The sequence below is a fragment of the Panicum virgatum genome, chromosome 2K, assembly GCF_016808335.1.
Source record: "Panicum virgatum strain AP13 chromosome 2K, P.virgatum_v5, whole genome shotgun sequence".
Lineage (NCBI taxonomy): Eukaryota > Viridiplantae > Streptophyta > Magnoliopsida > Poales > Poaceae > Panicum > Panicum virgatum.
The window spans coordinates 43571434-43597150 of record NC_053137.1 but is presented as its reverse complement, the minus strand read 5'-3'; the positions used below and the strand labels follow the sequence as shown (position 1 = coordinate 43597150).

The following is a 25717-nucleotide window of genomic DNA, read 5'->3' as shown; positions in this document are numbered from 1 at the left end:
TTGCTTGTTATATTGTTTGTTTAGTTCAAGAGCTCACATTCCGATTTTTTATTCTCTGTGCATTGAAAACCAACGCAAACCATTTTTCCAGATAAATAAAGGTAGAAAACAAACAAGAAAAATATGAGCATTCTATCTAAAGGAGGACATAGCTTGGCCGGCGCAACAATGTAGCAGATAAAATACTATCTCAATTCATTATGTCCCACACCCGTGACTTTGGCCACAAGCCCACAATGCACAATGGATCTTCTGCACCCTAGACATATTATGTTATATAGGCCTTGTTTAGATGCAAGGCCTAAAGTTTTTGAAACGGAATCATTGTACATTTAAAATATTAAATATATATTAATATAAAACTAATTATAAAACTTGTTTATAAACTATGAGATAACTTTATTAAGACTAATTAATCTATCATTAGCACATGTTTACTATAGTTTTACTTTAGCAATTTATTGTCTAAACATGATCTAATTAGATACCCTTAGATTTATTAGATTCGTCTCGTAATTTACAAATAAACTATGAAATTAATTTTTTATTTTATCTAGATTCAATACTTCATGAATGTGCCGCAATATAGTTTTAAAATTTTAAATTTTACATCTAAACAAAGCCCTAGTAACACTGGCACGTTCATGTGACATCACATCATGCACCAAGTTCATGCACTAAATATCAATATGCCGATACGTGGATCCATAAACTCAAATATACCACCGTAGAAAGAAAAACTCAAATTTATGCATAGCTACTGCAAAGATGAACCCAACCGTAAGCATTTGCGAGATCTTCTTCCACACAGCCATGCATTTTTTTTCCATTAGACCTCTTAATAGAGTTTTATAGAAAGTTTCACAACATTAAATACCATAAATTTTACTAACATGATAAAAAAGAATGGAGTTTCATAAGATATCAGAAACGTTTTATCACCATGAAACTTATCTGTTACAATTATCTAGTTCTCAGTCTAGATAACTGTGCCCATAAACTTCATCCTTCTCTCTTTGTCATATCAGCAAAATTGATAGTATTTAATGTCATGAAATATTCCATGAAACTCCATTGAGACTGGCCTTAGGGCAGTCCCAATGGTGTATTCATGATGATTTCTATTCTCGTTAAAAGACTTGCCACCTAAGCAAAATATTGACATGGCAACATAATTAATGAAGAAAGAGAAAACAAATTCTAGAAACAGTTTCTTGATGAAGAAACCAAGTTTTCTCTTCACCCAATGCACCAAAAAACCATAAAATCATCATTGGGGATAAACCACTAGTTTCTAGGGGGTTCATACTCGCTTACTATTGGAGGAAGAAGATAGAGTTAGGAGAGAGAAAGAAAAAATATTTATTATTCGAAGATACTCTTTATTGTGGAAGATGGTTTTTATAAATAATTACTGTGTTATGAAAATCGTATCAGTTTTTTTCATTTTTTCTATTGGGATAGCCCTTAGTAGAAGGGAAAACTCTCGTGAGTGTGGTGATGCACTTAGGCCAATCTCAATGGAAGTGTCATAAGAGTGTCATAGACATTAAATTTGCTAACGTGTACCAATAGTATGAGGAGAGAGAAGATGAGTGTCATGAAATGTAAGATGAGTGTCATCACCACGACATTCCACTGGCACAGTTCTTAAGATTCTAGTCTAGGTAACTGTGTTAATGACACTCTCACTATTTCAATGGAAGTTTTATGGCATTAAATACCATCAATTTTGCTAGCATGGCAAGGAGAAAGAATGATGAAATTTTATGGGGTGTGAGCAGAATTTCATCACCACAAAACTTATCTGACATGATTACCTAGTTCTCTGTCTAGATATCTGTGCTCGTAAAACTTCCACTGACTGGCCGAGTGTGCCTCAATGTACCCAATACACCCGGTCTACGACGGGCACCCGTGCACCACCAACGGGCGCCGGCCAAGCTACCACTAGCGCCGCGCCACGTGTGCACCATGCCGCCTAGAAATACGTCGTCCCCTGCGTCGCTTCGCACCTAGCTCCCCTCCACCTACATACACTGACATCCCGGCACGGGCCGTCCAACTCCCGCACACGGCCCCACGTGTCATTGCAGCCATCGACACGCGTCCCGGCGCGGCCACCTGGGATTAGGCCAGCGGCGCGAGGAATCCCAAATTCGTTTCCGCCCCGCTCGTGTTTTAATACGGGGTGGAGCGTATAATAATAACGGCCGCGAGAAAGATTCGATGGGAAATTTCTCCATTTCGTAACCACCGTCGCAGAAGCTTCCATTCCGAGATCCCTTGCCCCCCTTCCTTCCCTCCTGCCTCCAGCGGCCTCGCCGGCATGTGGGCCCCACCCGCGGCATCGCCGGCTGCGGCGGGGGCGACCCCCTCGCTTCTGCGGCGGCCGTCGCGGGCCGCGGTGGTCCGCGTCCTCGTCGCGCCGCCTGTCGCGGCGCGGACGCAGCGGGAGCAGCCGCGGCGGCGGCTGTGCCTCGCGGTGCCGCCGCCCGCGTCGGAGATGGCCTCCGCGGGCGCTGACGGGGAGGAAGAGGAGGAGGAGGAGGAGGTGGTGGTGGTGGTGGAGGCGGAGACGGGGAGGACGGAGGCGGTGGAGATGGACGCGGCGGTGCGGCGGGAGCTGGCGATCCGGAGGCTGCGGGAGGAGGCGGACGCGGACGCGAGCGAGGCCGGGACGGGGGCGGGGCGGAGCAGGAGGGACTTCGCCGTGTTCGAGACCGCCAGGGGCGACGCGCTCTTCACGCAGTCGTGGACTCCGGCCGCCGCGGACCGCGTCAGGTATTCACACCTCCCTACCCCTCCACTTACCCGGCGAACTTGCTCTTGCTTTTTTTTTTTAATCTACGGAGAATCCGCTGACCTCTGGCGCGTCCTCTTGGAATGGACGTGACTGCGCGTGAATGCGAGACCCTATTGTTACTGTTGGGACGTGATGAGATGGAGCGGTTGGCTATTGAAACCTGACATGCCGAGAAAATTATTTTGGTGGGATTAATTTGATTGGTGGTTTGGTGGCGTTGGTAGTATAGAGCCGTTGCATAATTCAAGGGCCTTTGTTTTTTTGTTGTTTGCTTTAGGAGGGTGGATCAATTTGTCCTGTAGTGAAGGGGGCATGGGAAATATGGCTTGCTCTACTGAAGCGTAAGCTTTGTCCCTCTAGGAGCTTGCTTAGGGATTGGATCATGCAATTACTACTTACTACAACGAAATTTGGTTGGTTATCAGTTTTTGTACCGATTAAAGTAGAGGTAGGTTCTCATGTGCTTGGACCGGATTGTAAAAGGGGGACAGCATTATATTGGACCACCTGACACCTTCTCATTTGGGGATTTCTTTGTATCTTTGTATTTGTAATGATGAAAATAATACTAGAGTCCTAGAGATTTGCTAAGTATCAGTTCTTTTGGAATTGAAGTATTGTTGGTACCTTTTCGAGTGATGCATGTATACAGCCATGCACTAGCAAACAAGACTTGATTTACATATAGCTACGCCTGTGCATGCTTTAGAGTTTAGACATCATGTCCTGCTCTCTCTATATGTTCAGGAAGCTATCAATCTGCTGGAGGCATTATATGTTGAACTGTGCATTCATGCTGAAATAGTTATCAATTCCACATGTTGGATGGTATACTAGTACCTTGAATGCTTGTATAAATTTGTGACATTTTATCCTAACAAATTAATCTCTTCTTTTACTTTTTTTTTTGCTTTTCAAATATGTAGGGGTGTTGTTGTTCTGTTGCATGGTCTAAACGAGCATAGGTACACCATATCCTGCAGATATTCCAGGATTGCTTTTCATAGTGGCTTTTGCTGACAGCAGTGATCTGCAGTGGAAGGTACAGCCATTTCGCAAAACTGTTGAATGATCAAGGGCTTAAAGTTTATGCCATGGACTGGATTGGTGAGTTACTGTGACGTATTACTGCTCAAGTAGTTGAGTGTTGATTTGGTATGATCTTCTCATTGCTTTTAGTGCTCTCATCAAAATCTGGTAAAGTGGTAAATCAACCGCTTCTAAGTCAATATGAGATTTGAGACGTAAATATCTTCAATCTAAGAGCACAACCATAATCTATTATGTATACTGCTGAAAAATAATTTTTAGGTCCATAATGCCACGCGTGCCCTCTCTTTAATTTCATGTTTGCGCATTGTGGTGGTGTGGTTCAATACAAACCTATTTTAAAATGTTTCAAACAAAATACGCTAGCAGAGTTGAGTCTGATTCTAGACTTTATTTTCAGTATCTGCTATTAATGTTACGTTGATGAACAATAAAAATGTTCATATGTAGCAGCTCCGTAACATATCATTGACTCAATATTGCCTACCTATCCTACACATAATTTGCCCTTTCTCTGCTATACTACTTCATGGATTTGTAGTTGCATTCCTGGCCTGCTATTTTTTATGCATACATTTTGGAGTTATCTGATTTTTGTCTTGTATTTTGTCTCCTAAGGACACGGTGGAAGTGATGGGGTTCATGGATATGTTTCATCTCTTGATCATGCTATTGGTGACTTGGTACTGTTTCTTACATACAGAATAAGTGCATAGATATAGAAATATCAAGTTGTGGATTTTTTCTTGTCGTAGATTTCTCTTGATCTTCTCAAAATTCCTTCCTGCACAGAAAGAATTTCTTGAGGATATTGTATTGGAGGAAAACCATGGTTTGCCATGCTTCTTATTTGGGCACTCCACAGGTGGAGCTATTGTTTTGAAGGTAAGATAAAGTTTTTTAGTGTAATTAACCCTCATCGTAGTGAGACCGTAGGGCCACACATGCAGGATTCTAACTTCAATTCTTTTTACTGTTTCCATGAATGTCTGAAGGCAGCTCTAGATCCTTGTGTAAAACTTCATGTAGAAGGTGTGGTCTTAACATCGCCAGCTATTCATGTTCAACCATCTCATCCAATCATCAAAGTAAGCACAATCCTTTTGTATGGGTATCGTTTTAGTGGTTGCTTGACAGCATAGCTGTTTGTATTAAAAAAATATATACCCTTTCCTGCCTTTATTTTCTGTGTAATGCCATCGGACTATTCGTGGAATACAGATATGTTTAATGTATTCTTAATAAAGTGATGAAATCAAAGAACTATCTCAGTTGGTTAGTGCCTCCAGTTGAGAGACAACTGCCTGGGCTCAAACCTGGGGCTCACCAATTTGTGGTTACCTCTTTGAGAATCTTGTTTCAATGAGTTTCCTGGCCAGCCAGGGTTCAGTACTCCTCTAGCTTTATAGAAAGCACCCAGTGAGTCTCTCCTCGTGGCCGAGAAAAATAAATGAAATTAACAAGTGTTTTACCTGTCAATGCAAAGAATTTTTGACATTTACCTGTCTATTTATTGGTCTATGGTTACATGTAGAATTTTGTTTGTAGTATCTGCCATCCATGATAATCTTGTATGCTTATCTAGCTCTGTTGGTTGTGCACGTACAAGGAATTTTAAGGGGGCAATGGCACATCACTCGGTTTACTTATTGAAGTGCAAAATTTTGATTGTTCCATCTGGTCATGTCTGATCTCAGAAAATTGTGGAGTTGTATTCTTGCGTCATCAGTCATAACAATGCTAATATAGACAATGATTTCTTAACTTGTGGGAGTGCCTGTATGTAGTTGATTTATTCTTTGAATTGTAATGTTCCAACAAGAATTTTCAGTTCCCAGATGCTTATATGTTTTCATTTCTCAAACATCAGGTTGTTGCACCAATATTCTCTGTGCTAACTCCAAAATATCGAGTTAGTGCCTTACATAAGAGAGGACCTCCTGTTTCCCGTGATCCAGAGGCTCTGAAGATGAAGTATTCAGATCCCCTTGTGTATACTGGACCAATTAGAGTTAGAACTGGCAATGAAATACTCCGCATATCATCATATTTGCAAAGAAACTTGAGCAGAGTTACTGTTCCTTTTCTAGTTCTACATGGTACAGCCGACACGATAACTGATCCGACAGCATCCCAGCGACTATACCATACATCGATGTCAACAAATAAATCAATAAAACTATATGATGGATATTTGCATGATCTTCTCTTTGAACCAGAAAGGGATGATATCGCAAATGACATCATCAATTGGTTGAGCGCAAGACTTGATGTTCTTGAGAGAAGGTGAGGTGAATCAGCTACAAGGTCCTTCTACTTATGCCAGTTTGTGGAACTGGATACTTAATATAGAGTATAGAATATAATTGTAAAATAGGATGTGTCAGGATGTTTATCTTCCTTTCCTGCCATCATGGTCATTTCTCTTCTGTTGTTTGAGGATAGAAAAGAGCCTATGTGAAAATGTAAGTAATATTGGAGTTGTGGAACATAATGTATCTGATGATCTGTATTTTCTCATTGATGCTTTGAAAGGAAAAGTTTGGATCTTTTTTTTAATGAATTGACCTTGGTAATTCTCTTTCTCTCTCCTTTTTCTCTTAATCCTGATCGATTCGCCAGGTGAATATGTCAGGGACTAATACTGTAAGCATAGATCCAAATTGTATTGTCGATGTGCAGTTTTACAGATATGTTGCTTTTGCTTTGCGTCAATAAGAAATCGCAATTGACCTTGGTTGCTGACGGTAATAGTCCATTGCCAATTTTCTGTACAGCAAAAACTACAGTGAATGCTTTTTTTTTCTACTGAAAATGTTGCAAATTCAGTAGCACTTAGGATTTATAGTATATTTTTGAATAGTTTATTACTTCTAAGCTGTTGTGCTGTTTGTTACAAAAAAGTATTCTCCTTTTCTTTATTTCGTTTCATGAAATGGAAAAATTTGGATGATATATCTGTACTGAAATTTGTTCATCTAGTCATGCTGCATAATTTAGTACTTATTACTAGAAACAAGGCATGGAAGGTGGAACTATCTATAAGAAGGTTGCTTGCTTCTTTGTAAATGTGTGGAGTAGGTGTTTCTGAAACTAAGACAAGGATGATGAAGACTTGATGTGCCATTGAAAGGTGATTTAAGACAGCAATTATGTGTTTCTATTCATAAACTATTTTTTGTTAAATAGCACTTTTTGTTTGGTTTGGTCACAAGTTGTTTTATGAGTGGCTGTTTTTATTTCAAGTTGTAAGCAATTGTTCTACTGCTTAGCTGCATGCTTGTGCACATATTCAGTATACTGAACTCATCTCCTAAAGCTCTTGTTTTATGCATTTGTGCTACTGCTATTTGGAGGCAAAGGTGATGTAAAATTCAATATTTCCTTTAGCCTTTACGCCAGCCAGGTTATGCTCCAATCCTTCGAGGTTCCTTTTTATTGGCTGCCCTGACTGAGCTATATACCTCTTTTAAAATGTATTTAAATGGTTGCCATGTCATTTGTGGCAAAAGTGATATTTTCTTAGTTTTCTGTATTTTCTGTAAGCCTGTAACATTGCTCATATGATGTAAGCATGTAACATTGCACATATAACATACTTGTTCCGGTTTCTTTATACTATTGCAGGTTCAGTTGATCAAAGCTTGTTCTAAAAGAAGTTCTTAACCAAAAATGTCTGTTCAAGGTACTCATTTCGTTTTCCCCTTTGATCTTAGTGTTTCAGTGTTTCACAATGTTTGCTGGTATTCATTGATAAGTCAAAGAGTTTGGCTATTGCACTTCTCTTTGAGAAGGTTGAGGTTAAAATACTGCAACATGCATGTGCGTATTATCATTATCTCCTTTCATAATATACCAGTATGGTCTGAACATTCATGCCTATTTAAATAACACTGTTAGCAAGATGTGCTAGAAATACTGCAGCTTTTAGATCTGTAACTAGATGAAAAGAGTAAATAGAGTGATCCAACTGCTCATCAATTGTTCAGTTGTTCCTATTATCTGTTAGGGAAGATCTGTATCAACTTGCACATATACTTCAAATTGTTCATGATCAATTATTGGTCTGGCACTCATTAAACTATGGAGGGTGGGTATTGATATATAAGCACACTGGATATTGTCTTTTGGTTACATGCTTGTATGATGCCTTCGTGGCTATTGCATTGCCACACAAGCAGACAAATATTGATAGTATCTTGCAAAAGTAAAGTATCGCGCATAAGTTTGCCTAGAATCTGATTTGTGATCTGGTTCAGTGCCAAGTGCTAAATTGAGGTGCATTGGAGGTGTATCATTATAAATAATTTGTGTCTGTCATCTATATAAAGCAGTCATGGTGGTTACATTATTTATTCTTGGGGGCCACTGAAACCTCACTCAGAACGTAATGTGTACACATTAGTTTTTCTTATCATGTCAGATTGACTTGCCAATTTTATGCAGCTAGATTTGTCGCTGAAACTATTTCAAATATGCTGAGCACTGCTTATTTCTAATTACTATGTAAATTGGTTACCACTTTACTACTGTCAGTCCTTAACTGCTGTTATAACAAGAATGAAAACATTACATTAACTGGGAAAATTCGTAGAAGCTCATTGCAGATCAGGTAACAAGCACTGCGGTTATGGGGAAAGTCAAAAGTTCCCTTGGTTGCAGCTCCACCTAATTAATTTGAAAATTCTGTTAAAGAAGGGGTGCAAAAATTAGATTGATTTCAACACCTTACGAAGAAACAAGTTTGTTCACAAATGTGTGCAATATAAGTTATCTTCTCATCTTGGACAAAGTACACTTTTGCACAGTTCACATGTGCACAAAACCATTAATCTGTACTACCGCATTGATTTGGCAAGTATCTACGATTAGAATTACACTATTCGAAATTTTTGAGCACATGATACTGCTCTGCTGTAGCATATTGAGTCCCTGGTTCTTTGTTTTTAATGTGTTATAATCTGTCTTTCCACCTCTTAAAGCAGAGGCGTGCGCCGCGTGCCTAGATTGAATCGATTGTTATGGCCATACCACTGTGGTGAGCTGGCACCACTTTGTACTTTCTCTAGACTTTATAAAGTTTGCAGCTAGTTTCATCATGTGATGTGGTATTCGTGGTGAAGTTTTATTTGTGCATGTTCAGTATGCACAAATTTGAATTTTTAATCCAATTGATATATGCAGAAATGAGGTTACACTGGATATTCTCTCTTGTACGTAGATACCTTTATAATCATTGCATCAATTGTGATAGAAAAGAATCTTCTATATAAATGAACGAAATATGAACTGATTAATCATGGATACTAATTATCGAATTCAGCACTTTATGCTTGTGAAATAATGCATATCTGTGATGGCAGAGAAAGTGCAAAGCCAAGAGGAGATATCCGAATTGTGATATTTAGTTTACTGAGAATGTCCAATTTCACATGGATGTGATTCCAGTTATGGAAAGAGCCTACTGACTTGTAAATTGTTAAATTTAATGTAGTATAAGTTCGCACTTAATAGTGCTTGTGACCTGATGGTTAGTTTGTATTGCAGTTGGAAAAGAGTCAACACAGGATAGATTATGTCATACTTTAACTGATCATGACCTCAAAGGTAGACAAAGCCAATAAAATGTAATTCATGTTTATTTCAGTTCTCTTGATAGTGATACCTATTAGAATGGTTAATCTTACTGTAAAGAGAGGTGAGGTTTGCAATTACTCAGCATTCATCAGAGTTTTGGTTTTAATAACCAAAAAGTTTTGTACGTTGTACCTGTTAGTCTGTGACGAGTATGAGTACTATGGCACCATTCTTCTTTTGTGTAAGGATTAAGTTCCAGATTCTGTCGTGATAATCATTTGCACCAGGGTCAGAAATGAGAAAACCTAGTCAGTTTTTTGGAAGATCACAATGATTGATTTACCAATCACCTGCTACTTATTAATTCCCATATGGGCATTTCATAAAATTGGGCAATTGTGTAACTGCTGCATCATCTTATTAGTCCAAATTGCTTCTACTGGCACTAGCACCGTTGGAACCTGGGTGTAGAGTCTAGACCACTCGGGCAATAAAGCCCATTCAGGCATTTACAAAGATCTTGCCAAATGTGGCGTCATAGATTTCAACTTTCCACAGCTGTGCATAGCTGCATGCCAGTGTGTAGGTATGTCTATCAGAGAAATGCACGGACAGCATTTCTCCTATTCTGATTTGGGACCATCCTTCCTTAGCTCCTTGTACTGCCAAAAAGGAACCATGGTGGTTTCATGAGACTGGTTACTTGTCGTATGAAGAAAAATGTGGCAAGCACCAATTTGATTGAGGAAAAATGAACGGTGTGCACTGATCCTGCCTAGATGTGCATGCCTGACTCTTTTCATGTCCTTCCTTTTTATCCTTCTTTTATTCCTAGACTGCACTTCTGTCAAATCACTAGTTTATGGTGCCTACAACTCTCCATACCTGAAGAGCCAAAATATAAAGCTGAATGAGATGTTTTTTTTCATTTTTTATACATCTCTAGTAGGTGGGCCAGGAGGCCCGGAATTCACCATCCTGCAGTTAACCCCCCCCCCCCCCCCCCCCCCCCCCCCCGAGGATAGAAGCACAACCTGATAACCATGGACTAGAATATCTTCCTTTTAGGGCTCAGGGGGAGGTAAGGTTGTTATCACACTTGTGTTATAAAACTGCACATAATTAAGCGCATTAACACCCTAGCAGAATTGTTTTTCAGGTCTATAAAGCCTATGCTGCCTAGAAGATCTATCCATGCGGTCGAGCACAGCACAGAAGCTGATATGACATTGAGATCTTTCTCTGCCAAAAACCCAAGGGCAGCACAAGTGTGTAGCAAACAGATAATAATAACAATAAATATTAGGTAGGCAACTTGCACAAGTGTGCCTTTGTCTCTTCCCACCCAGCCTTTACTTAACAGGGGTTGGTTTCTTACCCAGCCAAACCACAAGCATGACACCCATCAAAAAAAAAAACAAGCATGACAGTAGGTTGCCAATCAGAACACTCTGGATTGCATATTCACATTAATTTTTGACCACTTGATAAAAAGTAGTCTCCTGTGTCTTGAAGTTGATCTTAATGTATTTGTACAACAGTGTTTGTAATAGAGCCATCTACACAGGAAACGCTGAAAATTAAATTATAGCTGCTGTCTTTGTTTGTTTGTTATGATGGAAACCGGCAGTAAACCTTCTGGTCCATAAAAAGCCTGACATGCACTGTGATGTGCAAATGTCTTGAATATAATTATTGGACACAATGAAAAGCTCTCCTTGCAATTCTGTCAACATCACAGCTACTGTTTACTCCTTTCTTTCCTGCCCATTTCCTTAGTTATATAACATGCAGCACTTCGCCATGTTTGGTTATTACATGCTCGTGCATGAATCCTCCTGCATGCTACTATTAGACAGGGAGGTGATCTCTTCCGTCTCCACTGCAACATGGGAGAAAACAGAAAGGTGAGACAAGTGAGCAGGCATGCACCTATAGCTATTTTTCTCGTGTCTCTGAAGCAGAGTTGAAGCATATAACATCTCTGCTCTTATTCTAGATCATCCTGCCAAGGTTAGTAACAAGCAAGCTACTGCACCGCCAACAGCTGCATGGTCATGGATCTGTCTCTGAGGTTTCGAGCATAGTGGATGAAAACTTGGGAAAGAGACCCTTGAATATCCACAAAGATACTTTTGTATACAGGTAACTTGCACTACCTTGTATTTCAGAAATTAGAGTTTGTTCCTACTTCATAGCATTTCATTTCTGATCTTTTATTTGTTTTTGGCATAAAAAGGGTGTTTGCTAGTACCTGGAATGTTGGTGGCATTGCACCATCTGATGATTTGGACTTGGAGGATTGGTTGGGTACAAGGGCCAACACCTGTGACATCTATGTTCTAGGGTAGCCTGCTCAGTTCAACCAGTTAACTCATCTGTTGTAAAAGTGATGTTTTGTTCCTCCTGAATAAGATCTGTTCTGTTGGTGCTTTAGGTTCCAGGAGATAGTGCCACTAAATGCAAGAAACGTGCTTGGTCCTACGAAGAGCTGTATATCTGCAAAGTGGAACTCTCTGATTGAGGAGGCACTCAACAAAAAGGAAAGAAAAGAAGGCGCAGAGTTGAACCAAGAATCTACATATAGCAGTGCAATGGAGGGTTCTATGCAGGGAGAAGGTTTCAGATGCATCAGGAGCAAGCAGATGGTTGGCCTCTTTACCTCAATTTGGGTGAGAAGCAACCTTAGGCCATTCATTCACCATCTAGATGCGTCATGCATTGGTTCAGGTATCATGGGCTGCCTAGGGAACAAGGTAAGCTTAGGATGCATACAGAAGCACATGTATTCTGTATATGTGAATGATATGACCATGCATGTGTATGTGTTGTTTGCAGGGTTCTGTTTCAATCCGATTTGTGTTGCATGAGACGAGCTTTTGCTTTGTCTGTTGTCACCTGGCCTCAGGTGGCAAAGAAGGGGATGTTCTGCTGAGGAACTTGGATGTCGCGGACATACTTGCTAGGACATGGTTCCCAGGTCGGGCAACTCAGGATTTGCCAGAGAAAATCCTTGATCATGAGTAGGTGTACATCAGCTTAGATCAATAACCTCTTTTTTTTTTCCAGTTTTTTAAGTTTTGGCCAACTAGTCAACAATCAGCTCTTTAAGATTTCTACAATAAGTCAAATAACAGTGCCTAAGCATCTCCTAGAGTATGGATTCTATCCAGTACTAATCATTATACGTGGTCTCTAAACGTAGGATTAGATTCTGATATGATTATGCTCACTATTTCTTAGTTTGATGTGACATGTTTAAAATTTTGGTAAATGTACATCGTCTCCTTTGTAAATGAAAACGAAAGGGGTATCCCTGCTGAGAATCAGGACCTGGTATAAGGTATCAAAATGGTATCGTCCATAATTGCATGCATCATCCAGTGCATCACTTCTTTCTGGCTAGTTTATCCGAACAATTTGTTTATGCGACTCCTGTGTTTTCTTTACCATTTGTGCAGTCAAGTAGTTTTGCTCGGTGACTTGAATTATAGGATCTCCTTGGAAGGGGCCGAAACAAGGTCGCTGGTGAAAGCCAAGAACTGGGCCATCTTGTTAGAAAACGATCAGGTATACTTTCTTTGCCAAACAAGTTCAACTTGTCATCTGAATCATTTCCTGAAGATATTGAACGCCGTGGTGTCTCTCTCGTTCAATCGCAGCTACTATCTGAGTTCTCTAGGGGGCGGCATTTCGAGGGGTGGCAGGAAGGGTTGATCACGTTCTCCCCCACCTACAAGTACCACCCCAACTCCGATCAGTACTACCGGTGCTTCGATGGTGCCCGGGGCCAGAAGAAGCGTGCGCCAGCATGGTGAGCTGAAAAGCCCCACACATCTTCCTTTTTTGAGAAATATTTTTTGCATTATGCAATAGAAATTTCAACCTTGCTGCTGTGCAGCTTCTGAGTCTTATACAATGAATCCTGCAAATGGCATGATTTGTGGAGTGGTGAATGTGACCTCAGATCGAGGTATTTACCTTTGTGCAGGTGCGATCGTATTCTATGGCGGGGCAAGGGACTGAAGCAAGTCCAATACGAGACATGCAACTACAGGTTATCGGATCACCGGCCAGTGAGAGCAGTTTTCCACGCCGAATGTGACGTATCACTATCAGAGGGGGTGCAAAAGTAAACGGCCAGAATCCATGCTGAACTCCGCGAGCGACTGATGTAGAGAAGCCTACCAAAGAGTGTTCGCACGGACGCTGAGCGTCAAATCAAGAATTGGACGGGAGACATGACCAAGCGAGTAACCAAGAAATATCTCCAGAGATGAATATGAAATTGCTTTTCCTGGGGAGGATGAGAATTTTTGGAACGCTGGTTGGGCTGTGTGCAACTAGATTACATGAATGATACTTGGGCCAGTTTAACAGGTTCAGAGAAGATGCCCTCAAACAAAAAAAGAAAAAGAACAAACAAAAACAGGTTCAGAGAAGAGGCGCAGATTTTCGTTTGTTTTATTAGTGGCGCTGTTCAAATATTCCTTTTTTCTCTTCTAAAATTTGTTTATTCAGGGCTTTCGGCTTTTATCTCTTCCAGCATTATGCTGGTATATACTGGAAGAATATCGTGTGTGCATATCTTTCCTCTCTCTAAAATTGGTATCTGTACATTACCTAAAAGCTCAACAAGGGTGCAATGGCAAGCTCTAGATGTTGGATCACTAACACGTGTCGAACTCTGATTTGGAACATGCATGATGGATACATTACCCTCGGAAATCCGAACCACAAACTTGATAATAAAGTAGAAATAAGAAAATAATAGAGACAAAATCTGAACCACAAACTTGATAAAGTAGAAATAAAAAACAATAGAGACAAAAATCAAACAGTGGCTCGTTCATGCATTTACACGTGGAATAGAATATGATGGGCAGCTAAAGATAGCTCATTTCTGCAGGCCAGTCCAATTGGTCAACTAATTAACAGCGAAATGACATGGCAAAGATTTGTCAAGATAAGCAACAGCACTGATGTTACTGTCAAAAAAGTGAACATCGCATAAATATGCTGAGGTAACTTTCCTGTACTTGCCATTGTAGTGGACTAATCTTTCCTAAAGGTGAAGAAAGAAATGTTTCCATCTCATTACTAAGGTGTTGGCCTATTCAATAATTTTTCCAGCATGTCACACCACACTTCTGTTTCTATTAAAAAATAATGAACCAAGGAGGCACAATAGGGCCACAAATTAGTGCTTATTTCATCCATGAAAAGAAATCAAACAAAAAAGGTGATTAAAAAAGAGTGAGTTAATACTTATGATAAGGAAACGAGTGAGAAAGCACAAGAGGATACGATCCAAAAATGACGTCTCGTCGTTGCATATTTATGCATTTTTTTTGAAAAGTTTATTATGCATACTTTAGCAATGCTATATCAGCATTACCTACTCCTTATCTTATACCCCTAGGAACCACCAAAGAGGGGTGATTAAGGAAGTTACCGAGGTTCTATATGTGGCCCTTCGGTATATAATATAGTGGGGTGAGCTTATTGGTTAACTGAAGTGCTTGTTGTACTTGTGCAGCGTCAATTATTTTCTTCATTGGAGCAACAAGGCAAAAGGTATTGTCAAGTAGGACTGAGATGGACCAGTGTTGTCACTGACATGGCAGTGATCTTGCTTTCAACTGAAAAGTAAAAAGTAAAAGCACCCTATCAGGGAAAAAACTGAAAAGTATATAAAAATACTATTGTCGAATTATCGATAGGGTGTTTATCGATAGCACCGTCAGGAATGAACCCTGCTTTACAATCCAAACATGCGCCCCCCCCCCCACCCCCCCGGCTCAGTGCAAAACCCATTAACCAACTACTAATTGAGTAATTGGTGCTTAAAAAATTTAACAGTAAACATATTGAGCAACAGACCACTCTTGACTTGTGATCTAGCTCAGCCACTGGTTAGAACCAAGGTCACACGCATGTATGAACACTGTGGATACAGAAGTCCAAAGCTACCGAGAAATGCTACTAAACATTACAGCCGCGAACTAAAAGCATCTTCAGAAAAACAAAGACTACTGTCCAATTATTGCAACAGTCAATGTTGAGAAGTCAAGATGAAGTGTATCTTTCTCCCTATTTCGACATTACTGTTCTTTGGACCTAAACTTAGCAAAAGATTCAAAAATCAAAGGGGATTGACGATGGGCAAAAAACACATGGAGAAAATTATCTCATTTGACCTGGAAATTTCCTACTCTAGTTTGAGACCACAAAACAGAAGAGAATATCTGGGACAGGGTGTGCCACAGACCTAGTTCCTTGGATGGCGAAGCCCCCACAACCACTGATCAAATAAAGCGACTGATCTGAAAGCAGTGCCCTGCGTTGGTTGACATTTGTTCCTTCTCCGCCTAACATTCAGCAAAAGATGCACAGGTTGAGTGGTTGCCCTCCTGCACAGGTTCACTAGTGGCTGGTCCTGTTTGGTTTCCCTATCATACATATCGCACACGATTTCTGAGAAAAAAATCTTACATGCATGGAGTACTAAACGAAATTTATTTGCAAAACCTTTTCACGGATGGGTGTAACTTTTCACGGCGAATCTAATGATAGTAATTAATCGATGATTGGCCACAGTGATGCTACAGTAACCATCCTCTAATCGTACGGTTAAAAACCTCATTAGGTTCGTCTCGAGAAGTAGCACAAGGCTGTGGAGTTAGTTTTGTAAATTATCTTTATTTAGTACCCCTAATTATTAGTCAAAATTTTTGTACTACTTGTGCTAAACCAAACGGTCGCTATGGCACAATCTCTCGTAAATATGGGTCTGTTTGGTTCATTGCTCATTCTAGCCTGGCAATCTGGAACCAGGCCGGCTCAAGCCTGGTTTCATTTAGTTTTGTTTGGTTTGCTTGGATCTGTGAGTGGCGTCACCGCATCTTTCTAACCGGTGAGATCTCCGTCTTGTCACCTCCTCTAGCCAGCGCAGTGTGCTCCTGCTGCGCCGCTGCAATGCTCCCCGCGGGCTCGAATGTCACCAGGGGGAGCACCGCCGTGTGAGAACCGCAGCCGCGCGAGCGGGATCTCGGCCGGCTGCACGGGCAAGCGAGCTCGGCGGGAGCTTCGCCGCGTGTGTGCAGCTCCGTCGCCGCGCACGAGCGAGCTCGGCGGGAGCTTTGCAGTTCACAAGTTGCATACTCGAATTTGAAGTGTTCAGCAACGACGAATCTTAATGACGCAAGACAGGATTCAAACATTCCAAATTCACCACTCATGCAACAAAAATTACCGTGCATCTTGTTTTCCTTTATTTACATAGTATATTAGGTTTACCAAAAGTACAACCTATCTTTGTATACATAAGCATCACTACAGACAGGGAAGTCATTCGCAATAAACTGCTACTGCTCAAGACTGACGTGAAAATGCTTTTGCATAGCCACTAGCCTATTTACATGTACACAGGTTAGGTCAATAGATACCAAACTGCCTTGGATTGAATGTGTGCCCCTCTGCTCTAATTCCTCCAGGCAGCTGCACAGTTCAGTTATTGTCACATAACTGAATGGACGAGCATGTTTCACTCCTGCTTGCCAGGAGTAGCTGGGCTCAAAGACATCTCAATTTCCTCGAGAGAGCGTCCTTTTGTTTCAACTATGAACTTATAAGCGAAAAGGGCTGTAAGCAAGGAAACCCCACCGAAACCTGCATAGACTGCTCCAACCCCAAACTTGTTCACAAGCTCCAGAAAATATAGTCCCACAAGAAAATTGCATATCTGAAAGCAATTTAAAATGTTAAACAACATTTTCTATATCAAGTAAAACTGTTGAATGCATGCAAACTACTACAAAAGCAGTTTTGAGGTGGCATATAGGGTTAGAAAGTACATACCCAATGTACAGTGAAGCTGAAGCCCATAACTTTTGATCGTGTACGAGCACTGCTCAGCTCTGGTATAATGATACCTGTAACTGGTCCAGCGCCAAGGGCAAAAGTGAAAATGTACCTGCAATTGTCAGCATAAAATCTGATAACTAATAGAATTCCTAAATCCCGACCCATTATGAGCAAGAGAAATTTCTAAGCAGCATTCTGATGTACATTTCAATACGAACTAACAAGGTGAAAGATCCATAAATATATGCAATTAATTCTTTTATCATATCATGATGCAGAGAATATGATAGAAAATAGTCAAATACTATAATTATCCATAAGAAGTTAAATGGCTTCTGTACATTGAGAAATCCAACAGATGTAATTTCCCCAAATGTCAAGAAAGCCTTCTGGTAAATGGAAAATAAAAATTATACACCAGTCGCTTCAGTAATCAGTAGCCTCCATCAAGAACAGAATCACACTGAATATGCAAAATAATGTCTTTTATAAAGGTCCATCAAGCTATTATACTGCAACAAGTGTTTGCCCCTCAAATTTTGAAGCTCCTGGCAATAACATATCATCTATAGTGGATTGAACTGTAAGAATTTGCAAGAGAAAATAGGAGGTGAAAGTACATACAAAAGAGTTCCAGCAATTGACAAGCTGTGGACAACTCCTTCATCAAGGGGGAAGCTGATACCACATACTATAAGGAACATTGCGAGTGCCTGCAGAAAGAACAAAAAATAAATTAAATGCAGAGACTTTGCTGAGGCGTAAAAATAGTTAGCACAGTATCAATACTTTGAGATAGCACATAAGAGAAGGCTACATAGTGTGTACCATTCCAAGATAGCTTCCTATCAAAAGTTTTTTTCGCCCTTGCTTATCCATTAAATTTGAAGCAACAAGTGCCCCTAATATCCAAAAAATATGGTTATTGAGTTTATGAAAAAGTCACCATAGAACATAAAACATGACAAACAAGTTTACTCACCTCCAAAGTTGGTTATTCCTACATATAAGCTCGCTAAAGCACCACTTGTAATACCAACATCACGGAATGTTAATGATGAAAAGTAAAGAACACCATTTATTCCAGCAAACTGTTGCAGAAAGAAAAGGGACCCTCCAATCAATGCAACTGCATATACAATAACAACTAATATAAGCCACCAATATTTCAAGGACTCTTTGCCTCAAGTACAGAAATTACAAAGGTTTCTGAGTTTCATATTTTTTTTTTCAGGTGGCACACAGAAGAGGACGATCAATAGGGAAGCTTATTTGGCCACATAAAAGGAACAAGGCTTTGCTTATTTGCTGTAGAAAAGTCACATAAATGCATGAGAAACTTATCGCAACTTGGCAGAAATAGTGCACAGAAGTATTGGGGAACCTGGGTTCATTTCTGCAGATCCATGGGAGATAAGCTCTAACTCACTATCTAAATAAAAAGTGCAGATATTATGTAGACCTGGTTGTAACATCCCTAAACTAATTAGGAGGTTAATCATGTCATCATGTGCATCATCAATCATTAACCATGATTAGATTACACTTAGGAGTGATAAAATTTTGGGGCTAAGCCCTCTAAAATTTATAAGGGCGGACGGTCTCCCCCTATAGGGCGGACCGTCCTCAGTTCATCAGCACAGCCCCCTTTTTAGTCAACCACGACCAAGTCAAGTCATGCCACGTCAACACCCCGGACGGTCCGCGCCCCACCCGCGGACGGTTCGCCACCCACCCGCGGACGGTCCGCCAGTGCACCTCCGTGCGTGTCCAACGCGCAGAAACTTCGCGCCACGTACCCCCTCCCGGTCCCATGCGTCAGTCCGAGTTTCTTGTCCACCAGAGCACCGTTGCTCTCTCTCTCGCCCTCCTCATTCACTCAAACTCCACTCTCTCCCTACCAAAGCCATGGAGGAGCTCCACCACCCTCTCCTCCACCATTGAAGCCCCTCCACCTCGCCGGAGCATCGCCAGAGGACACCGGAGATCGACGCCGACGAGCTACACCACCTCGACTTCATCTTCTTCCTTGGAGCTAGGAGCTTCCCAAGCTTCTCCCTCCATCCCCTTTCCCTTCCTCAAGCTTCAAGCAAGGAGAACGAGCTCGAGCTTCACCAAGCCCTCTACCTCATCTTGAAGCCCTTGCCGGTGTTCCACCCATCGCTGGTAAGCTCATCCCCTCCCCGATCTACTCCCCATTGCCCTAGGTTGCAAGCCATGAAGCCCTCCTAGATCACTTTCACCATTGATGGTCTAGAGCTTTGAGACCCTAATGCATGTGGGTTTTAGCTACCAAAATGAAATCCCTACACTCCCAGGAACCCTTAGAAACAAACCCCATCCCAAACCATGGCCGGAATCGCCGGCGGCGAACTTGCCGGTGAGCCTCGACCGGGGTGCGGACGGTCTCCCCATCATGGGCGGGCAGTCCGCTAGTCACCCGACCCGACCCATAGCATTTCTGGACACTTTTCGGCCTTCCAAAAATTTGTGAGGCGGACGGTCTCCCCCCTAGGGGCGGACGGTCCGCATGTCATTTTTCAGCCTTACACAGAAACACCCAAAAACCATGTTTTTGACCTAGAATGGTCCGCGGTTGGCCGGCGGACGGTCCACCAAATGGTCCGCCGTTTAGAGCCGGACGGTCCGCTTCTTCTAAGCCGGACGGTCCGCGTTTAGTGGTCTATCACCCCTACACTTAGCTATGATTAATCCACATATGCACTACATGTCTAGCCTCTTTTATCATAGTTTTGCAATGTTAAATCATACCTTCTCATACCATTTGCACACCATGTCAATCATTCATGGCATATTTATTTATCATGCATCATTGCACTCGTGTAGAGACCGTGACGCCGGAGCAAGAGGAGCTTGAACCGGAGATCGTTGGAGACTCCACTTCCGTTGAGACTCAAGGCAGGCACCTAAGCATTTCTTACACCCTATTTTGGATCAATGAAGTATATGCGTCTTGTTTGCGCATGAGTTACTATATATAATTATATATATATATCATTGATTGCTTAGAACCTATTTGATGCATTATCAACCTTGATTAGGATATCCTCCTTAGATGAGTATGCTTGAATAGGTGTCACGAACTATATGCTGAGCCATGCTTAGCTACGGTACAAGACGAGAGGTGGCAAGGTCACCACCACTCGCGAGCTATAGGATGTTTGATTAATTTTACATGATTAGTCAAGAATGGTTAAAAATTGAGCAAATATGAAAGATGATTCGGACTTGGGCAAGTATGGTAGGGCCATGTTGGGATGGAGCTCACATGGTTAGTCTTGCTTGAGTTGATTAAGGACCGGTCGTTATCGCTGTGATACTTGAGCACTTCTCCGTACAAACCACATACTTTATAATGGGATGATAAGCCAACTAGCATGAGTCACACCTTGCCTTTATCGGATTCGGTGCGAGTTGTGATGGAGTGTGATCGGCGTTTCCGGTGCACTTGTCCTTTCCGACCGTTCGCTCATAGTCAGTTGTGTTTGTGTGAAAGGTTGAGGCATGAATCAACACTTATCCTTGGCCGTGGGTATGGTCGTTGGTCTTGTTCTCGTGTGGGAAAAGTTGTACACCCCTGCAGGGTATTTAATCTATTGCAATAGCAGCGCTCTCGGTCATTGAGCACGCTCTTGTACTTGGACTTTAACGTAGTGTTACCGAGTAAGTTCATGGAAGATTGAGGTTATGATTATGAACACTTTACTTATGCAATTGTTTGACGCATGCTTTAGAGATCATAGATGCTATGTCTTTTGCTTATTACAACTTGATCAAAGTAGACGCTTTTATTGCAAAAGTTAAATACCTTACCCTATCCTTTCTACTAACCAAATGCATTCTCCTTGAGGTCGGGATAGTATATACCCATATTGGATAAGTCCTACGAGTACCCTTTGTACTCATGGTGCTATCGTTAAAGTTGTTGCAGGTGATCCGCAGTCGGAGGCCGTCTTTGGGTACTTCCACCCTGCGGACGGAGGTGCGGGTGAGGAGTAGATGGCTGGCGGCTATTGGAAGGGCACTATCGGCATATAGTGTTAACCTTCTTATTTTGTACTATGTATGAAGTGAAGCGACGTAGAACTTTTCGCTGCAAAAACTCTGAAACATGATGTCCTTGTACTTGAATCTCTTTATGTAATTTAAACTCTATGTACGGTTGTGCTTGTGTGATGATGTCCACATGTCGTGCGAGTGGAGTGTGTTTAAATCCTGGACGGTGCTCATGACATATTCCAAGGACTACCGGGGTTGGCCCTTTTTAATCTAGTTGATCAATGGACGACAACTTAATTAAACGGGATCAACTTGGGCTGGTTCCTCACTGGTGGTGCAAAAGCTTGCATACTACACATCTCAGACTTCTTCAGTAAATTTAGTGCCCCAGATAAACCATCAGGTACAAGGCTGTTAAAGTATGAACACATCAAATGAATGTCTCAGGGTACAAGCAGACATGCATCAGCAGTTCAACAACCAACTGCACATGCATGCAAATTTATGAACATGCACATAGACATACAACTCGCCATTCTTGGAATCTAGGTCGTAAGCATGATATCCTTTAGTTTCCATGAAAGCAGTAATGAGTGCCAAAAAGAAAAGCATATTCTGATGAATAGAAGTACCTCTATTGTGGGGCTCCACCAGAAGTTCTGACCAGCTGGACTGTGAATCATCATTTGCAACGACAGCTTTGATCTCTTCCATGGACTTATCGACTTCAGAAGGTTCCCAAAGACTCTCTACAACTTTTCTAGCATCATCAAACCTTCCAACCTACAATATATGGCTTTCTGATGTAAACAATGACCTTGAATAACAAGATTGTACCCCAAAGTAAGTCATAAGTTACCTTGGCAAGCCAGCGTGGACTCTCAACAGCAAATTGCATTCCAACAACAATAAGAAAACCAGGTATGCAGGCAGCATAAAGCATCGTTCGCCACCTACGAACAGAAACAGGCCTTCAGTAATCTGTTTATACAAAGCATCTCAGCATCAAACAGTTTGCAGAGATACTAGAACTCTAACTAATCATGGCTTGGCTCAGCTAGACAGTCTCACTTAACTGCTCTTAACTGCTCTTAACTCTAACTCTTTTTTGTTCTTTCTTTTTTCTTTGGACTATTCTTTTGCACAGCTTTTTTTAACATATCATAGCATATTTACTACAGTAGGGGGTCTCACCTATTGTTTCTTCTCAAAATAGTTCGCAGAGTTTACAACTTTACATTGAAGAATGCTTAATCGATGTGATGAACCTCAGGGTTTAGTATTTAACTATATGAAATTTGACTTATCAACTGTTGTGTACACTTTATATGTCATTAACGATTATATTAACATATCTTAGTTTTATTCTTCTATACAATGGAAGTTACATGAACAAAACGTAATGCATCATCTTTGGTGTGTAGGTCGTTAACTTTTCCATAATTATGCCATAGCACAGCAGAAAATTTAATCAAACGATGACTTACATTATTAAGATGCAGAAATGCCAACGAGAGATGCCTCACCAATGCAGGTCGCTTTCAGAAGGTATCCCCAAGGAAAGTGCACCAATAATTCCTAAACATGTTCCAATTTGACAAAGAGTCCCCAAAGAACCCCTATATTTTGTTGGAGCAACCTAGAATCAAGTGAGTAAAGAGTGAATCGAAAAGTTTTGCGATAGCAAGCACAAGGATAATGTCAATGATCAATTCCCAAAAATAGCAAGTACCTCAGAGATATATAGAGGAACAAGAACGGTATTTACACCAATTCCAATGCCAACAAGAAACCTTCCCAAAAGCATCTCATCCAATGAATCTGCCTGCGCACTGTATGATTGTTTTATATGTAAAAGAATGGAACAACATACTACACTAGTCAACAGAAACACTGTAACAGCGAGACTAAATACCTCAGAAGAGCCCCAATAATCAATGGAATACTATCAATTTGAAGGGTCCTCTTACAACCAAATTTATCAACTAGTGCAGAAGAGCCTAGGCTCCCAAAAAAGGCACCAACAATGAATATACTGACCACAAGACCTTGGAGGAAGGGATTTCCTTGAAAACCAAGCTCTCGCGCAATACCCTCTATTGGACCATTCATGACCCTGCAACCATATCATGCAAGACATCAGTTGGATGCTTAACAGAAAACTGTAAAATGCATATTATGCCGCTGTCCACCAGAATCAAATGTGCATAATTCAGGATATGTACCAAATTAGTTTTCACATTATTACAATTGGCATATTCTTTCAGTGAAAACACACCATATTCAGCTAGTCGTGCAGGTGACAGTGAAAATGTTGCTGTCAAAGTTCTTTTCGAATGACAGAGATTTAACCATTTAGGAAACAATCATGCTCGAATCTAATGTCATGCAGTGGGAACTGGGAAGAATGAACACAAATACTGTACAATCGGTTTAGATAGCTAACCAAAGATACATAACTCCCAATCCGAGACACGAATGGCAGATTCAAGGGAGCATTGCTTCAGTTGCAGGTGAAATAATGGAGCACGCACCCAATGTGGTAGCCGAAGAGGAAATTGGCCATGGACGCGGTGAGCACGTGCGGGAACACCTTCAGCCACCCGAGATCAGCGCCGCCGCGTCCTCCGTCGCCACCACTGCCACCACCCCCGGAGCCCGCATCAAGACCTGTCGCGAGGAACGAACGCTCATTTCAAGCACCATCAGCGCCAGCAGGCGCAATCAAGCGAGGCGGCCACCCCACCTGAGCTGGAGTCCGGCGCCGGCGCGGAGGACGGCGGCGGCGTGCTCTCGACCGCCGCGAGGCGCTGCGGCCAGAGCTCGAGGCGCCGCGGCAGGGCGCGGAGCGCGGCGGCGGCCCGGACCGCGGCCGGACGCGCGCGACGGGACGGCCCGAGCCGCACCCGCGGCGCGGGGGAGACGGGCACGACCAGCAGCGCCGCGGCGGCGGCGAGGGGCGGCGGCATCGCGGAGGGGACGGAAGGGGCGATTCGTCGAGCAGGTGACAGGCGCGCGCGCAGAGGGAGCGCGGCGAGTAGAAGCGCAGGAGGGGCCGGTCCCGGAGCTTTTTGCCAATTTACCAGTCCAAACAAGTGGCTTCGCCGATTTATCACGTCTAAGATCAGCTTCGCCCATTTACCATCCAAAACACTTGCACTTCGATTATCCAGCCACAGAGACCACTCTACCCCTGGCCCCACCCGTCAGATCTTTCTTCTCCGGCCATCTCCTCCCTATCTGCCCCAGACCGGCGGTGACGAGCCCAGCCCCTCTGCGCCGGCTTCTGCACGGCAGCGAGCACGGCCGCGGGGAGCGGGGGGCCCTGCCCTCTCTGCGACAGCTGCTGCGCGGCAACGAGCACGGCGGCGGTGAGCGAGAGGAGCGGGGGCGCGACGGCGGTGCGGCCCCTGCCCCTTTCCGCCGGCAGCTGCGTGGCGGTGAGCGAGCTCTTGGGCAGCGCCGCGAGCACCGGCGAGGATGAGCGGTCAGAGAGGAAGTGGCTGTTCTCAACTTGACGGAAGCAACGAGAGAGACGAGGGGAGCTTTTTGCCGATTTAAGGTCTTGTTTAGTTGGGTGTAAAGTATTATAGTATTTTTGTTTGTATTTGATAATTATTGTTTCGTCATGAGTTAACCAGGTTTAAAAGATTTGTCTCGTAAATTATAGACAAACTGTGTAATTAGTTATTTTGTTTAACTATATTTAATATTCTATGCATGCGTTAAAAGATTCGATGTGATGGGAAATTTTATAAAATTTTGGAATTTTGAAGGAAACTAAACAAAAGCTTAGCAGAGGTGGACGAGACGGGGAAGAAAGATATGATAGGTGAGGCCAAGGGTAGGCTGAGTGGCTAGACAAGCAAGCGACAATATTTGAAGCGCTAAATCGCCAAAAAGCTCCCGGTCCCGTGTTCGCGGCTGATCTATTTTCCCGGTGCGATTTCATCGCCCGGTTCGTGACCCGGACCACGACACGTGTCAGACACTCTGGTTTTGGGCTGCCATTTCTCCCTTTCAAAATCACGCTCGTGTCATGAGTCCTCTGATTTTCTTCGTACAGTCAAATGAAAAGTTAGTACTCCCTCCGTGGACGGAGATGAACTGCGGGGGGAAATTGTGATGGTGGTAATTCGAGCGATTTTACTTTTCGGCTAATATTTCGTAGTTAAGGTTTTCACTAGAGAAGAAAAATTAGACAAACACACATGAACTTGCTTGTCACCTGAGAAGAAAGACCAGCCGCGGCCGCAGTCACCTAAACTGTAAACATGTTTGTTTGTTGGGGACGCCACCTTCAGCCCCCGCACTGAAGGCCCCGAGTCAAGCGCACGGGTCGAGACAAGACGGGAAGAAGGCCTCGAAAAACTAGATCTTCATCCCGCAAAGAGCCAC

The 25717-nt window shown here is 42.3% G+C and overlaps 3 protein-coding genes across 7 annotated transcripts; 2 read left to right on the top strand and 1 right to left on the bottom strand.

Moving 5' to 3' along the window:
• The first annotated feature begins 2216 nt into the window (after positions 1-2216).
• On the top strand, positions 2217-6427 carry LOC120678882 (monoacylglycerol lipase-like). The gene is made up of 7 exons (XM_039960322.1): positions 2217-2784; positions 3733-3771; positions 3843-3913; positions 4475-4539; positions 4649-4741; positions 4852-4944; positions 5727-6427. The coding sequence occupies exons 1-7, from the start codon at positions 2330-2332 to the stop codon at positions 6144-6146; spliced, it is 1236 nt and encodes a 411-aa protein (XP_039816256.1). The 5' UTR covers positions 2217-2329; the 3' UTR covers positions 6147-6427.
• Positions 6428-10514: 4087 nt separating this feature from the next.
• Positions 10515-14085, top strand: LOC120678868 (type IV inositol polyphosphate 5-phosphatase 9-like). Of its 4 annotated transcripts, XR_005676860.1 has the most exons (9): positions 10523-11340; positions 11433-11578; positions 11673-11780; positions 11871-12189; positions 12272-12456; positions 12895-13003; positions 13096-13247; positions 13425-13813; positions 13866-14085. XR_005676860.1 is itself a non-coding variant. In XM_039960308.1 (8 exons), the coding sequence occupies exons 1-8, from the start codon at positions 11323-11325 to the stop codon at positions 13567-13569; spliced, it is 1098 nt and encodes a 365-aa protein (XP_039816242.1). In that variant the 5' UTR covers positions 10515-11322; the 3' UTR covers positions 13570-14085. The 4 variants fall into 4 exon arrangements, 3 of the variants coding, with proteins under 3 accessions (XP_039816242.1, XP_039816233.1, XP_039816224.1); XM_039960308.1 differs by having other exon boundaries at positions 10515-11340; positions 11871-12105; positions 13425-14085; XM_039960299.1 differs by having other exon boundaries at positions 10520-11340; positions 12928-13003; positions 13425-14085.
• Positions 14086-16673: 2588 nt separating this feature from the next.
• On the bottom strand, positions 16674-24489 carry LOC120678857 (probable plastidic glucose transporter 1). 2 transcript variants are annotated; one of them, XM_039960269.1, is made up of 12 exons: positions 24066-24489; positions 23854-23989; positions 23235-23435; positions 23052-23151; positions 22846-22958; positions 22179-22272; positions 21952-22102; positions 18282-18428; positions 18128-18201; positions 17924-18012; positions 17294-17408; positions 16674-17177 (listed from the first exon to the last, which is right to left on the bottom strand). In XM_039960269.1, the coding sequence occupies exons 1-12, from the start codon at positions 24286-24288 to the stop codon at positions 16980-16982; spliced, it is 1641 nt and encodes a 546-aa protein (XP_039816203.1). In that variant the 5' UTR covers positions 24289-24489; the 3' UTR covers positions 16674-16979. The 2 variants fall into 2 exon arrangements, with proteins under 2 accessions (XP_039816203.1, XP_039816211.1); XM_039960277.1 differs by having other exon boundaries at positions 23052-23144; positions 23360-23435; positions 24066-24488.
• Positions 24490-25717: the final 1228 nt, after the last annotated feature.

What these genes read in the sequence shown, in the direction of transcription:
- LOC120678882 (XM_039960322.1), top strand. Translation starts at nt 2,330, where the DNA reads ATGTGGGCCCCACCCGCGGCATCGCCGGCTGCGGCGGGGGCGACCCCC. An exon ending in GCCGCCGCGGACCGCGTCAG is followed by an intron (nt 2,785 to 3,732) that starts GTATTCACACCT and finishes TCAAATATGTAG; the next exon opens with GGGTGTTGTTGTTCTGTTGC. An exon ending in TTATGCCATGGACTGGATTG is followed by an intron (nt 3,914 to 4,474) that starts GTGAGTTACTGT and finishes TTGTCTCCTAAG; the next exon opens with GACACGGTGGAAGTGATGGG.
- LOC120678857 (XM_039960269.1), bottom strand. Translation starts at nt 24,288, where the DNA reads ATGCCGCCGCCCCTCGCCGCCGCCGCGGCGCTGCTGGTCGTGCCCGTC. An exon ending in ATTATTGGGGCTCTTCTGAG is followed by an intron (nt 23,152 to 23,234) that starts GTATTTAGTCTC and finishes ACAATCATACAG; the next exon opens with TGCGCAGGCAGATTCATTGG. An exon ending in TCAGCTTCACTGTACATTGG is followed by an intron (nt 17,178 to 17,293) that starts GTATGTACTTTC and finishes AATTGCTTTCAG; the next exon opens with ATATGCAATTTTCTTGTGGG.
- LOC120678868 (XM_039960290.1), top strand. An exon ending in TGTGACATCTATGTTCTAGG is followed by an intron (nt 11,781 to 11,870) that starts GTAGCCTGCTCA and finishes TTGGTGCTTTAG; the next exon opens with GTTCCAGGAGATAGTGCCAC. An exon ending in AAGAAGCGTGCGCCAGCATG is followed by an intron (nt 13,248 to 13,424) that starts GTGAGCTGAAAA and finishes ACCTTTGTGCAG; the next exon opens with GTGCGATCGTATTCTATGGC.